Genomic DNA, 16,230 nt, shown 5'->3' on the forward strand with positions numbered 1-16,230 from the left:
ATCGTAAAGTGAAGATCTGATCCTGACAGCCTCTATTTGGCCTGAATCCAGCTTGTTCTTCACCAAGCTTTTCTTCCACAATTCTTCTCAACCGTTTCTCAAGTATAACTGCATAGATCTTGCCAGGAACACTCAGTAGGGAAATACCTCTGTAATTCTCACATTCAGTTTTATTTCCCTTTTTATATATGGGTACTATGAGAGCTCTACTCCAATCATCGGGAATTCATCCCTCTGTCCACGCCTTCTGAAATATGCAGTGCAGCCACTGTAAGACTTTTATACTACCATACTTAAGCATTTCTGGTCAAATATCATCTACTCTGGCTGCCTTTCCACATTTCAAACCTTTGATGGTTTTTTCTACTTCAAGTATGGATATGTATTCCTGACTGCATGCCTATTGAGTGTTTTTTACTACTGTGCTATCACTGCTTGTTTCATTCAGCAATTTTTCGAGGTAATTACTCCATACTTCAAGGATATCTTTTTCTCCTGTTTTCGTATCACCTTTATTATCTCTAATTTCTTTTAAAGCACTCTTTCCTCCATTTCTGAGCTTCTTCAACAACCTCCAAAATATTTTGCCACCTTCTTGATATTTATTTTCTATGTTCTTGCCAAAGTCCTCCCATGACTTTTGTTTAGCTAGTTTTACATTGTATTTCGCTTTCTTACATTTATTTCTGTATTCTCTAAGAGCAAAAGCTGACTTATTTGCCAGGAACTTTTGATATCTTCCTTTCCTTCACTGCCTCTTTTACTTCTTGTGCCCACCATGAAGTTCTGATTTTTCTATCCTTGCAGACAACCTCACCACATGCCTCTCTGGCTAAGTCAATCAGGGTTTTCTTCAAGGTTTGGTTCCTGTTCTCAAACTCTATCATTTTTTTTTCAATAAGCTGTGTGTATTTTAGTCTTCAGTTCACATCTGAGAGCTGCTCAACTTTCATTCGCTTTAAAACTTTCTTACATGTTATTCTTTTCAATATGAAATTCAATTTTATCCTGTTCAAGACTAAATAGTGATCACTTCCAATTTGAAATCCTCTGTACACTCTGGTGTCCTGCACCAGGGAGAAAACATCACTATCAACAATAACATATAGTCAATGAGACTTTTCTTATTCCTTGCTTCTTCTCTCCATGTGAATTTGTGCACATTTTTATGTTGGAACATGGTGTTAGTAATAACCAGTCCATGTCCTGAGCAGAAATCCGACAGATATTTGCCATTATTATTAGCTTTGCTCTTTTCTCCAAATTTTCCCAAAATATATTTGTATGTCTCACAATCACTTCCTAACTCTGCTATTTAGATCCCCCAACAAAGACCAACTTTTCCTTTTTCATTGTGTCAGCAGCTTTCTCTACAGCCTCAAAAAATTCTTCCACTTCTATCTTAGTAGAGCCTTCTGTGGGACCATAAGCACAAATAAGTCTCATTGTCGAGTTCTCCATTCTGATATTTGCCCATATCACTCTACTTGAGACTGCTTGCCATTCAAGAAGATTAGCCTCGTATTTTGTGTTGAATACTATGGCTACTCCTTCTTTTCCTTGATTGTCATTGCCTGAATATAACATCATTTTGGTTTAAGTCAATAAGAATACAATTTGGTCGGCTAAATCCCAAATTGCCAGCCCATCCTCGTTCGTTCAGTATCTAGTTAGGTACCCAACAGGGCACACCATGAGAAGGTGAGGATTGGACATTAGGTCAGAAGCCTTGGTCGGTTCTCTGCATTCCTTTAAAGGCTATGTGGAGGTCTCCTCTCAGTTATACAGCTTTGACCTTTAAGCACCCTATTTGCAATGAAAGTTATTTAATTAATTATATGTATTATTTAATTATTGCTTAATCCAATGTGATTAAGGCACCAAATTTAAGGTGCTCCAACTTGTTAAGATGGCCCTGATAATTTTCCAGTTGAGTTAGATAAAGGAAATGGATATGCTATGATACTTTCTTCTGATTCTTACTATTTCTCCTTAACCACTTACCCACAAATGGCACTACTGTGTTACAGGTCTTGTGAAGATCTGTATCTGTAACCCCTGAAGGACTTTCACATTCACCCGGGGGTGCCCATACCACACTTTGAGAAACACTGCTCTAAATTATACTGGCTACAAACACGATTCGTTACATGGCGTGATGCGCTCTTCCCAATGGGTATCCGTTAACTTCTTTCCAAGAAATGCGTGAATATATGTTACAAAAAAAAAAAATTGTGCTTCATAAATTTTGGCAAAGCATTTGGCACTGTCTCTCATGATAAACTTATAGGAATCTTAGAAAACATTTAAAAAATTTAAAGAAAAAAAAAATATCAGAATTGACAATCTGCAATAAAAATATACAACACATTTCACAACAGATACAAAAACAAGAGCTCAACAAAGATGTGTATTATCATCACTGTTGTTTGAGATATTCCCAGAAATGGTCATGCAAGAAATAAATACAAACAAAGAGACATCTGAATTGATGGAAGAAATGCTAATATCCTAAAATATGTAGACAAAACCAGTACTAATCACCAAGAATGAAGCAGATCTACAAAGTATAATTAATAAATTACCAGTAAGCTGTAATAAAAGTCAAGAAGGCCTAGAAGAGGTAGGAACTTCACTACTTAGAGAGCAATATTCTAAATCGAGCAACGTGATTTAGACTGTAAAAAAGAGATAATATCTCAGATAGCAAAAGTAAACTTACAGGCAATGGACAAGATATGGAAAAGTAAATCAGTGAACCTTCCCATAAAGCTGAAACTGCCAGAAACATGCATATTCACAAGTGCCCTCTATGGTTGGGAGACACATAATGGTCAGAGACTTTGTGAGACAAATATTGGCTTTCGAAAGACCACATTATAGAGATTCTATGAATTGGATGGGCGCAAAAGATAACAAATGAAGAACTGTATAGCAAATTAAGCTGCAGAGAGAATTTAATGCAGAAAATGATTCCAAGGAAACTAAAGCTTTTTATACCTATCTACAATATAGAATAGATAACTGCAGAAAGATCAAAAACCTTGATGCATGGTATAATGGACAGTATAACCAGAATAGGAAGACCAAAATGAGAGTGGGTAGATGATGTGAAGGAGTGGCTTGAAAAGGTTGCAGAATTTGAGTCACCTAGTAATGGATAGAGAGAAATGGCGAAGAATGGTGAAACAAGCATCAGACACCAATGGGCATTTGACCCATGGGCAGTAATGATGAAACTGTGATAAATGTGATCCAAAAAAAAAATAAATATACAGAAGACACAGTCAATGATAAAGATATGGATAAAAATCCAAACAAAACCTTAAATTGATGGAGCATTATGGAAATAAAATACAAAACATTTTTAAAATGAAAAAAAGAGAGCATTCAGGGGGCAAGCAAAGATTGAGACTTCAAATTCCAGGTTAGTCTGTGTAAGTGAAGTTAAGATGTTGGAAAAGTTAGTGAGGAATAGGATCTAAGAATTAGGTCGATAATAGCAGGATTCTCTGTTAGCATCAACATTTGTTATATGAGAATTGTGCTTTATCAATTTACTTATATTGTGTATGGAGGAGCAGCATCTTGAAAGAGGGAAGCCACTAGATTCCATTTTAAGACCATTATCATTTAACTAATATGTTAATAATACTGAGAGAGGTTTAAGTAGGTACAGGTATATGCGCTACATATGATGTAAAGTTGGAATAGCTATAAGGAGCCAAGATAATGATGTGGCTTTTTAGGAGGATTTTAATATGTCTGTGTGGGAAGGTGATTGTAATTATCAATTCAATATTGCAAAGTATAAGGCTTTGAAATTTGGAAGACAAGACATATTCTACTGATCAGTAGAATATGAGGACATAGAGGAGATGTGGATGATGGTAACATTGAACAATGTTACCATCATCCACAATGTTACCAAGATATTGAAGGAAGATGAGGACATAGAGGAGATGTGGATGATGGTAACATTGGACAATGAACTGAAATTTTGGATTGTACACTAAGAATGACATCGTTTATTTTTATTGTTTATTGACTATGATGAGGAAGACTCTAACATAGAAATGGAAAGTTCTATTGCACCTTGATCAGGTTGTATTTGTACATCTATGCACATATTTAGTTACACAGTTTACACAACAATTAAGAGATTTTGAAAAGATTCAGAGAAGAGTAACTATGGTATAGCTAAGTCACTTGGTATGACAACACACACACACACATGTGATATGATTGAGACATACAAACTAGCAAGAGATTTTGAGCTGAACAGATAGTAGAGGTAGATAACAAGACTATCTTCAAAAGTATGTACAATAGAGAGTGAGCAAGGGATTAAGAATTTTTTTTTTTTATTTTTTTTTTTAAAGAGATAGTAATGGAATGCTTTGTCGGAGAGTATACTGAGAGCAGAAACCGATATCAAGCACAACAGTTCGTTAACAATATGTCTGATGCAGCAAGACCAGCACCTTACTCCGTGTAATAATAATATTATATTATGATTAATGATAAAAATACAAGATCAATAAACAATAATACTTACTGTCAAAGCCTGCATGAGCACATACTGCTGCAACTGATTTCCTAAGAAGCTGGCGAACTATCTGAAACCCCAATTCTGGAGGTGCTTTACCTCTTCCCAACACAAAATCACTTATAAAAATAGAGAAGTTAAGATCAATGTTTTTTGTGTTTTTCAATAAACTCTTAATGCACAAGATCTGATAAATGGTTATAAATAGAACTAGCATATAATAATAGAACTACTGAGAGAATTTTAACTCCATAAACATAAGTATCATATAAACATCAATAAATAGACCATCTCTAACACACACACACAAAGAATCGAAAATATGTAAAAAATCTAACAATAACATAAGCTCCAATAAATATCAGTGCATGAAAAAATTACCTTTAATCATGATGCCAATCTCTACTCCTTTGATGTGACTATAGCTATGCATAAAATCCAGTAGTAGTTTTTGCAGATTTGAAACAATTCTAAAACTTTTTAGATTTTTTAAATTCTTCTATATAAGAAATTAATGATTGCTTGTGCTAGTTTTTTTTAAATAACTTTGGGAACAAAAGGAAGTTAGATGGAACCAAGTCTGGTCAATAAAGCAAGCAGTATTCCATGTATGTGCATGTATGCATATGCAAATATTCCAGCCTGGGATACATGAGAATCAGATTGGTCTGTGGATAAGCAAGAAAGGAGAGAAGCCTAATGAAGAAGACAATCACAACTGAGAGATGGCAGAGGTTAGTTACAGATCCAAAAAAAAAAAGGAATTACAATTTTTTTTTTTTTTTTTTTTTTTTTACAAATACAATAAATCCTCAATTTAATGGAGTAATTAAATCAAGGTAAAGAGCCTGATGGGCCTATAAGTTTACTATCACATAACTATAAAATCTACATTTTGCAGATGACATTATTCTGTATGCAGAAGATGTCTCCCAACTTAATCTGATGATTAATGAATTAAGCATAAAAAAAGCAAGGAAATAGGCCTAACAATAAACTATCATAAAACAAAAATATTGACAAACCATGAGCATATTCCCACTGATGTTGAAAATAATATAATAGAATATGTAGAGAACTACAAATACTTAGGACAAATGATCTCCATGTCAAATTGCTTTGACCTTGAAATCCAGTGCAGAATTGATAGTGCTTTGAAGAGCTACTGGGGAATGAAGCATTGGATGAAAGGAAACCTCTCCCACTTATCTAAAAAGAAGTTTATTAGATATGATTGTCCTATCAAATTTGACTTTTGGTTTTGATTGAGAATTAACCACTACACAGATAAAAAAGCTCCAAGTTTGCCAAAAAGCAATGAAGAGGAATTACTCAGAGTATCCAGATTAGACAGAATAAGGAACAAGGACTTAAGAATCTAACAAAAATAAAAGATGCCATTAGGAGAGCTAGGAAATCAAAATGGGATTGGGCAGGCCACTTGGCAAGATATCAAAGTAGGAAGTTAGAACTTAACTGAGAAAAGGATGAAGAGATGATATCAAAAAATGGCTAGGTGTCACGTGGACAAGAGTGGCCCAGGGAAGGAGAGAGAATGGGAAAAGTTGGGAGAGGCCTTTGCCCTGCAGTGGAACATTTAAGTTAACAAGAAAAACAACAAAGAGGATGTCTGTAAATTTGAGAAGTCTGCTAAATCAAAAAAATTCATAAAATAGCATGAATGTGAAACCTGAGACCCAAATTATACAACCTATACAGTTTGAAACATAACATGGCCATTATTTACACACAAAACAAATTTCATACACATATAATAAAACATACATATTTTTAACTTAAATTGATTTTAAAAAATTATTTTAAGTTAAAACAATTTTTTTCAACTCTCCAGCTTTGCAACTATCTGATGCAATTTGCATTTTCACAAAGTAACAAATGTGACAGGCATTCTAGATTTTAATATATCAATTAGTTTTAATTTCTACTTTACAGTCAACTGTATTCCTTTCAATTTCTATTCATCATGGATTAATTTTTAAAAAATTGCCATGTAGAACAAATTGAACATAGCATTTACATTTGTATACAAATTATTATACATGCGTTACAATTCCAGTACTGTATTGTGCTCAGTGGCAGTTCTATATTCTGACATGTAATGGGAAGTTCAGTAGTAGTAGTACAAATCTATAGACTGCATGCTTCCAATTTACAATTTCTTACAGTATTACTTGTATTTTTATGATTCCTTTAAGCAAAAAATGATTGTTAGAACTTAACTGAGTAACAATATACAGACATCATGGCACAGTTATTTAAATACTAGACTTTTATATCTTGACCACCAGACAAACAATATTTGACAACACCCAATGGTAAATTTCAGCCATTAAATCTGAAATATTAAATTGAAGATATACTGTGCTAGAAATATTAAGAATAAAGGAAGGGATAAGAATTTGTGGCACCGATTGCTATTAATATATAACCTCATCTGATATGATGGGAAAGTAGACAGCATAAAATATTTAGTCAGATGCTGTTAGAAGTTTGAAAATATAAAAACACAATAACAAGGAAATGTTTAGGAAAATTGGGTTGGCAAGTAAAGAAGAAAGCAATCATTATAGGTGATTTTTAATCATGGAAACATAAATTAGAATGAATGGATAGCAGCTGGAAACAATGAAACAGAAGAAATTTGCTGTATACAGGTATTAAGACTCTTGAATTATTATTATTATTATCTGAGACCTCCAGGGAGTCAAGGACTCATTGAGGGAGGCTGTAAATTACCCAACCCAGCTATCACACCTTCCCTTAAATTCGTTTATACCAGACGTACTCACCACCCCTAAGGACAAATTATTCCACCTCACTGCTCTCTAAGAGAAAAACCTAGCTCTTACCTCTTTCTTCACTGAGAACAACCTTAACTTTCATGGATGCCTCATGTTCTCTCCCCGCCTTCCATAATACGAAAAATTTCATTATTTGAAATGCTATAACACCCATTCAAAAGTTTATAGACCTCTATCATATCACCCCTCTTTCTCCTGTTAACCAGAGTCTGCAATCCACATACTCACAATTCATCCTCATAATCTAAATCCCATAATCCGGATATAATCTTTGTAACTCTTCTTTGCGCCCTTTCCACAGCTTCTTTATCCCCTTGGAACCAGAGAGACAAAATCTGTGCACAGTAATCCAGGTGTAGTCTTATCAAAGCCTTATAAAGAGGCAAAATTTACTTCCTTATCCTTACATGTCAAGGTTCACTTCAACATTGCAATTATCCTCTGAGTTGGATTTGCAACTTTTGCTATGTGACCTTTGAATTTTAAATTCTTATCCCAATAAACCAAGATTCCCTGCCTCTTCAGTTTCTTGTAGCATAACCCTGCTAATATAATATCCCACTGGAACTCGAATCACACCAAAATGCATGACTTTACACTTACTAACATTAAACTGACAGCCATTTTCGTTTATCCAGATTTCCAGTCTATTCAAATCATTTTGCAATTGCTGAATATCAGTAGCATCCCTGATTGTCCTGCCTATCTTCGCATCATCAGCAAACAATTGCAAATCTGATGATAGCCCCCCCCCCCTGCTTGATGTCATTAATGTATAGATTGAACAATAATGGCCTAAGGACTGAACCCTGAATTACACCACTGGTTATTTTTTTTCTATTATTATTATTTTTTTATTAATTTTTGTACTGGTTATGGGCGGTACTACCCTTACATCACGTCCAGACATTTCGTCCAGACTTGATATAGGCCTAAGCCTTTACAAGTGTTTCACCCTATGCCTGTTCTTGTTATCATTGTAGTCATTCTCTGGTGGGGTGGCAATGCCATGCCACCAGTGTTCCCTATAGGGCCCTCAAGGAAAGAACTTTTATATCCTTCTGCATAAGCCCAAGCTGTTTTAAGTCCTTATAGCTATCTGTGCTCCATACGGCATGTAAAGAGATGGTGGCGCTGTAAACCTCGGAGTTGTCCCATGCTCCTCCTGTATCTTACTAACTAGATCTTGGTTATTTTTATAATAATTTACTTTATTATTATGGCTATAGGCTAGTGGGCACCCTGTTCCCACTACCTGGGCATCAACTACCCAAACGTCACCATCTCTTTTAATCACTAAGTCTGGCTTACGCAAACCCACGGAGGTCCTATAATGTGGTTCCACTGCAGCCTCCCAACCTTTGTTCTTAAAGCGGTTGTTCAGAATGGAGACCACGGCATCATGCCTCCTCACGTGGATCCCATGAGTGTGGAAGCAACACTGGGCTATATGAGACAATCTGGCATAGACTGTCTGACAGATTCACACCCACTGTATACCACTTTTTTGATACGTCTGTCAACCATCCCCTGATCCAAGTCAATAGATTACATTCCAATCCCATATTCTCCAGTTTACGCAACAGCCTATCGTGTGGTATCCTATCAAATGCCTTAGAAAAATCCAAAATTATCATAGTGTATCCATTCCCTTTATCCAACTCAGCTGCAACATTGCTAAAACATGACTTTCCTTTAGTAAACCCATTCCCTGCAGAGTATAGAATGCTTGTCTACCCATTTCTGTATGCGAGTTCTTACCAACTTCTCTAAAATCTTCACTACCACACACACACCAGAGATACTAATAGGGTGGTAGTTAGACACATCAGTTTTTGCACCACCCTTGTGCAATGGAAGTATCATACATTCCTTCCATTCCTGTGGTATCATTCCTGAGCTGAGACTCAAGTTATATGAATTAAATTATTACATTAAATTACTGTAAATATTTTATTGTGAAAAAAGTGCTGAATATCTCCAATTATATTGTCCTTATAGACTTTCCATGAAGAAGGGATATATATATATCTTCAGAAACAAAGCAAGTGATTATGGAAAGGCTCACCAAAGAGCTTAAAGCAATGACACAAGATGAGCAGAAAGAAGATCGATAGTTTTAAAACTGATAGCAAAATATTTAACAGCAGTGACACGTGAATGCGCTATTATATCCCACACACAAAAGGGTAGTCACAAGACTGATAGTACTTCAGTGCTGTGTGTGTGGGCAAGAGAGTAAGGAGTAATCTGTTCAAAAAAAAATTTTTTTAACAGCTGATGGTTGTATTCATTGGGAAAGGCAGAGCGGAGAAGGTTGTTCCAAAGAACAGAAGTTGATGGAAAGATGAGATAAAGAAGTTGGTTCAATGAGTTTCAAGCTGGATGTAAATGGGTAGGGGTTAGCAGTAGCTCTTGTTTGTATGATGTTGAAGGAAAGTTGAGGAATGATAACAGCCAATTCAACAGAGCAATGGCTGTGAAAGTATCTGCAGAACTGGCATAAGGTGGAAACCGAACATCTACATGAAATGTATTAAAATGGATCTGTAAGGGAGGAATCATTAATTAACTGATGACTGCTCTCATCTAGATAGCATCAAGCAATCTTAGAGAGATTTTGGTGCACCACCAGAAATATGTGAGCAATATTCTATGGTTGGGTTGGGCAGATTTGGGATTGTCAAATTTCTGATACAGATCCTTAATATACGAGAATACTACATGAAATGTTCAGATTATTATTAACTTCTTATCAACAATTTTTTTCTGAAATAATCTGTTATTTGTCAGGACTCCAATATTGTCAGATCTTATATTTTGAACCTCACTGACACAACAAAAGAGAAAAAGTTGGTTCTTGTTGGAGATCTAAACAACAGAGTAGGAAATGATTACCATACAGAAATAATTCAAGAAAATTTGGAGAAAAGAGCAAAGCAAATAATAATGGTAAGTACCTGCTGGATTTCTGTTCAGAACATGGACTAGTTATTACTAACACTATGTTCCAACATAAAAATGCACACAACTTCACGTGGACAGAAAATTCAAGAAATAAGAAATATCTCATCGACTACATTATTGTTGATAGCGATATTTTGCCACTAGTTCAGGACACAAAAGTATATACAAAGGATTTGAAATTGATCGCCATTTAGTTTTGAGCAAGATAAAATTATTATTATTGCACAAGCACCTCCATGGAGTCCTAATACTCATCGTGGGAGATCCAAACTCTCAACACAATATCTATTACACTTGGTCGTCAGCTTACGACCTATGCAACTTACGACCATCTGTACTTACGACCACAAAAAAAAAAAAAAATTAATGAATAAATTAATAATAAATCAGGCAGCTGCACGTACGATAACTATGGGATACAATAGCTATCGTACGATAACTATCTCTCACATACACTCAGTCGCTTTCAAGCATCTGTTGCACGTGGTGTATTAATTAAAATTCTACTGAAATACTATCCATAAAATGTCTAGTAAAAGGAAAATGCCTTCATCTACAGATACGCCAGCCAAGAAGTCAAGGAAAACTATTGATTTAGAGTGTAAAATGAAAGTTATCCAGAAGTATGAAGGCGGAAAGAAAGTGAATACGATAGCACGTGACTTGAAGTTATCACATTCCACGGTATTGACAATACTTAAGGACAAAGAAAGAATTCGGGAAGCTGTGAAAGGTTCCGCACCATGACCCTGCCGATCCACAACCCAGCACAAGCAAAGATTAACAACTGATTTTGTAAATTTCATTTGTATTAATTTTTACATTCATTTTAGATTGTATTTTTGTGTTTACAGTGCAGTATGTACAGTATTATTTTTCACATTATGTACAATATACATAATTATAAATTTAAAAGATTATAAAAATAAATTATAAAGATGATAAAAAGATTAGAAAGGTTAAAGAATACTGTTAATAAATATATGGCTGACATATGACCAGATCGACTGACGACCTGTCAGCCAGAACGGAAGTCGGTCGTAAGTCGACAACCAAGTGTACTCTCATTGAAGCCATTAACAAACGAAGCACTTACAACTGACTAAGGCAACTCATTCCATTCATTTATCATTCTCCAAGTGAAAAATCTAGTCCTCATACCCTTGCTAACCACATCCTTACCCAACTTCCAGGGATAATCTCTTTGACTGAAATTGAATTTCATATTGAAAAGAAAAGCATGTAAAAAAGTTTTAAAATTAGTCAAAGTTGAGCAACTTTTAGAGGTGAACTGCAGACTCAAAAACACTAAACATTATTCAAGAAAAGAGTTTGAAAAGAACTTGGAAATTTGATGTCAAATTTGAAGAAAACATTGACTGATTGAGAGATACATGTGGTGAGGTTTTCTGCAAGGACAGAAAATTCAGGAGTTCATGGTAGACTTGGGAAGTTAGAGAGGCAGTGAAAGAAAAGAAAAGAAAACGTATCAAAAGTTTTTGGCAAGTAAGCTAGCGTGTGCTTTTAGAGAATACAGAAAAAAATGTAAGAAGGTGAAGTACTGTGTAAAACTTGCTAAACAAAAGTCATTGAAAGACTGGTAAGAACATAGAAAATAAATAACAGGAAGGTGTCAAAATATTTTGGAAATATTTTTGGATATTGAAAAGCAAAGAAAAGGTCTAGGAAAGAGTGCTATAAAAGGAATCTGAGATAATAAAGGTAGCATGAAATCTGAAGATATTCTAGATATGTTGGGAGTAATTACCTTGAAAGATTACTAAATGAAACAAGCAGTAACAACATGGTGGTATTAAACACAATAGGAATGCAATCAAGAATACATATCAATACTTGAAGTAGAAAAAGTCATAAAAAACCTGAAACACGAAAGGCAGCTGGAGTAGATGAAATTTGACCAGAAATGTCAAATATGGAAGTGTAAAAGTTTTACAGTGGCTACACTGCATAATTCAGAAGGCCTGGTCAGAGGGTAGAATTCCAAATGATTGGGGTAGAGCTATTATAGTAACCATCTACAAAAAGGAAAATAAAACTGAATGTAAGAATTATAGAGGAATTCCCTACTGAGTGTACTGAATTTATTTAGGAGCATAAGATTACATAATGTTAAGAGATCAATACTGACATGTTCATATCAGGTTTAATGCTACTTTCCGTTAGGTGAGCCATTATATGTGACAAATAACAGATATCAGAAGATACACAGAGATAACGAGTACTATTTTTCTATCTGAATTTTTTCCTGTGATTTCTTCAATTCTAAAAAGATGCTTTGTAACTTAAGTATAGGCTATATACCAATCAGTATAATGCTCCATTTAGCCCAGAAAAGTGTACACTTTTGAATTGCTCATGGGGTTGGACAAATTGTGTTTTTTTTTACAAAATTAACAGCCCCATCATTACCAAAATTGGATTTACAGAAAGATAAATACTTAGTGATAACAGGCCTGATATTTAAAAGAGGATGGGATGGCAGCAAAATAATGTGTTATAATGACAGCTGAGATATCAGCAATTCAGTAACTATGAGTAATTTTTATATTAATAACGAACTTCCATTCATAAAATTTTCCTACTAATTTTCTACTAATTTCTTTTAATAATTTTTTCTAATAATTTTTCTATTGATATGTCTAGAACTAAAAGGGAAAAAAAATTATTTTGTTAATTTACCTTTTCCAGTCTTTGCCACTAATATCTCCAGGCCATCTATGTTTTAAAATACATTCAGGAAGCTCTGGAATGAGTGGGGCAGGTTGAAAATTTGAAAGTACATCTGTTTCTCCTTTCTTTAAAAGAAAAAAAAAAAAAAAAAGGGAGGAAAAAGATGAACAAAACTATACCACTACTGCATTTTTCACTATAAACAAACTGTATCTGTAATGTACTTCTCAACTAAATTTATTTACAATTACGCAATGAATTACACTCATTGGCTTAAATATTAAAGACATTCCCATGATTCAAAAGTAATATGCAACAATCAATAATGAGCAAAAGTGATGATAAATGAGCCATTACAACTATCATAGAAATCAATACCTGCTAGGATGGCCATGTGTAGCACATCTCAGACTGTACTAAGATGTGGATGACTGTGACTGTCTTTAGCTGGGAGATGAATTTCATCACCCAGTGTGAGACCACATCCTCACATAGGTGGAAGCCTGAAAAAAGTGGCTTGGAAAAGTTACATGTTTGATTTTAGAGCTGGGTTACAAGACTATGTAAAAATATAAAAAAATAAAAAATAACATAATTCCTTAGTCAGCCTACAGTAGTGACATACTATAGGTAAGGGATACATAAAAAAAAGAAAAAAATCAATATACATATTCAAAGTATTAGATGTTATTGATTATTCATATTATCACTTGGCAGTATTAACAATACCAACAGAAGAAACACTTAACTTATTTGAACTTACTAATATTTTGCTGGATTTTCAACAAGCACCTTTAGTAAGTTCAATAACTTTTTAACTTAATTAATTAATAAATTAAATTAAAATAAAACTTTTGTTCTAATTTATATGTATACTTGTGTGGGTAATTATGTGAGAGCATGTTGCTCTCTAGCTTAATTTATTTTTTCTAACCAAATAGATAACAGGATGTAAGTTTTTTTTTTCCACCAGAGGCAGGCCAGTAGTTTTAATGGTTGACCAAATCAATGTAACTTTAGCATACTATGCAGATTGTAGTGTAGCTTGTTTCTTTGTATATATGTATATACTCCAGATGACTTAATGTAAAGGTCAAAATATCGGGTGATTATTTTGTTTATATTAAACTGAAGTTTCACTTTAACAAGGTAGTTTTTTTTTATTTTTTTTTTTTAACGAACTACAAAGATAGGTTATTCCAAAGAGCAACATTAGAGAAGATGAATGAAGAGGATAAAAGTTTGTTTTGCTTTTTTGTTGAATGAAGTATAAAATATTTAAGTATGTCCTTGGAGCAGTATTCTGTATAATTTTGAGGTTTTGAGACTTCTTCCACCAAACTATTCTCTTCAAATTCTAAACCTTAAAAATTTTTGACTTCATTTAACAAAAAGCAAAACAAACTTTTATCCTCTTCATTCATCTCCTCTAATGTTGTTCTTTGGAATAACGTCTTTTTGCAATTCCTAAAAAACTAACTTACAGTTGTTAAAATATAATGTTAATAAGTTTCTCCTTTCTTCACAAACTTCTACAGCAGCATATACTACAGGCCACAGAACTTTTTTTTTTTTATGTTGGACAGATCGTTGTAAAAAAGATTAATATTAACAAGCATAAAACATTAAAAACTGTAAATGGATGAATATATAAATTATATATATATATATATAACTGACATGTGCCATAAGATAATGATACTTTTTTTACAATAATACATACTGAATTTTCAAGTTGCTGTTGTAATGACTGAAGAAGAGCACGAATCTTTTTTGCATGCTGGACAAGTCTAATGGTGTGAAGAGTAATGGTGTCAACAGAGCAAGCTTCTGGTGGTAATCTTAAAAAAAAAGAAAAAAAAAACTTTTATTTAAAAAAATAAGTTGGATAACTGTGATGCTGATTTCAAAAGAATTTTAGAAAAATATTATGACATATTATTTTCATATTTACGATCGAAGTCACTTAAGAGTCAGAGCTAGGCAACTATGAAAAGGAATCAAAGGACAGGATTTAGACTATGAAGTTGTATGCTGTAAAAAATGTGAGGCCCTCAAAAAAATTAAAAAAGTTATCATTTACATTAAGTCATCTGGAGTATATACATATATACAAAGAAACAAGCTACACCACAATCTGCATAGTATGTTAAAGTTACATTGATTTGGTCAACCGTTAAAACTACTGGCCTGACCTCTGGTGGAAAAAAAATTACACCCTGTTATTATTATAATCTATTTGGTTACAAAAAATACAGTAAAATCTCGATATTACGGACTAATTCAGGCGAGGAGGGGTGTCCGCTAAATCAGAAAGTCTGTTATATAATAAAGTAGATTTTCTGAATGCATATGTTAAAAAATTGACAAATTAGCTAATTTACATGTTTTTACTTATGTAGAAACTTTTATGTAATTAAGTACTGTATCTATAAAAAATTTAATTTAATTTATCAGAAATTTTTTTATTTTGTCTTGGTTATTTTTAATGTTCGATACAGTTTGCTTTTTTATGCCATATTGCTCACATATACAAGACACAGACACTCCCGAATCCAACTTTTGTATGACTTCCAATTTTTGATTTAACAATAAATTAACTCTTTCCCATTTGTCCATTAAGGTTAGGGTTACAAAGATGTGTTTTACCATTCATACATATCTAATTTTAAATTTATATTGAATAGGTCTATAAAATGCATATGTACATAAACCATTCACCACGAATAAACAAATGCACCCTACTGGGTGTGGCTTAGTGCATGTCGGAACATCGGCCGACATGCATTAAAACTGCAGCAGAAAGTCATGCCATGTGACAAAAGAACCAATTACAGCATGATTGGTGTGATCACATGCTAATCATTCCCGAACGTGTTTTATGAGCGGTGACTCATTTATGTCGGCTAAATTACTACAGTGTTTTTCCAACATATGATGGCCTATTCACCAAAATTTGTTAAAAATAACAGGAAATTAATAACAAAAAATAACCCATTAATTTAATTATAAGCAAATCTTGATTAAAAGCATTTTAAAATTAACAGGTTGTTAATTTTCACGTGACACACGGACAGAAATTTTGTCCGTTAAATTGAGGTCCATAAAATCGAGGGTTTACTGTATAATTACTACAACTACTGAATACTTGTATGTATGTATGTATGTATACATCATCCTACATGCAAGAAGCTACAAGGC

At 33.7% G+C, this 16,230-nt stretch overlaps 1 protein-coding gene across 3 annotated transcripts in view; it reads right to left on the reverse strand.

Moving 5' to 3' along the window:
• The window catches only part of LOC150104888 (STAGA complex 65 subunit gamma-like), a 134,749-nt gene that overhangs the window by 87,070 nt on the left and 31,449 nt on the right, over positions 1 to 16,230 (reverse strand). For all 3 annotated transcript variants that reach the window (XM_090395405.1, XM_090395406.1, XM_090395404.1), the window contains 3 exons: positions 14,753 to 14,870; positions 13,039 to 13,154; positions 4,559 to 4,668 (listed from right to left, as the gene is read on the reverse strand). In XM_090395405.1, the coding sequence (XP_090251531.1) occupies positions 4,559 to 4,668; positions 13,039 to 13,154; positions 14,753 to 14,870 (344 nt within the window). The remainder of the gene's footprint in view (positions 1 to 4,558; positions 4,669 to 13,038; positions 13,155 to 14,752; positions 14,871 to 16,230) is intronic.

Source organism: Typopeltis vanoorti, chromosome 7, assembly GCF_054136105.1.
Source record: "Typopeltis vanoorti isolate ZY-2024b chromosome 7, IOZ_Tvanoo_1.0, whole genome shotgun sequence".
Taxonomy (NCBI): domain Eukaryota; kingdom Metazoa; phylum Arthropoda; class Arachnida; order Uropygi; family Thelyphonidae; genus Typopeltis; species Typopeltis vanoorti.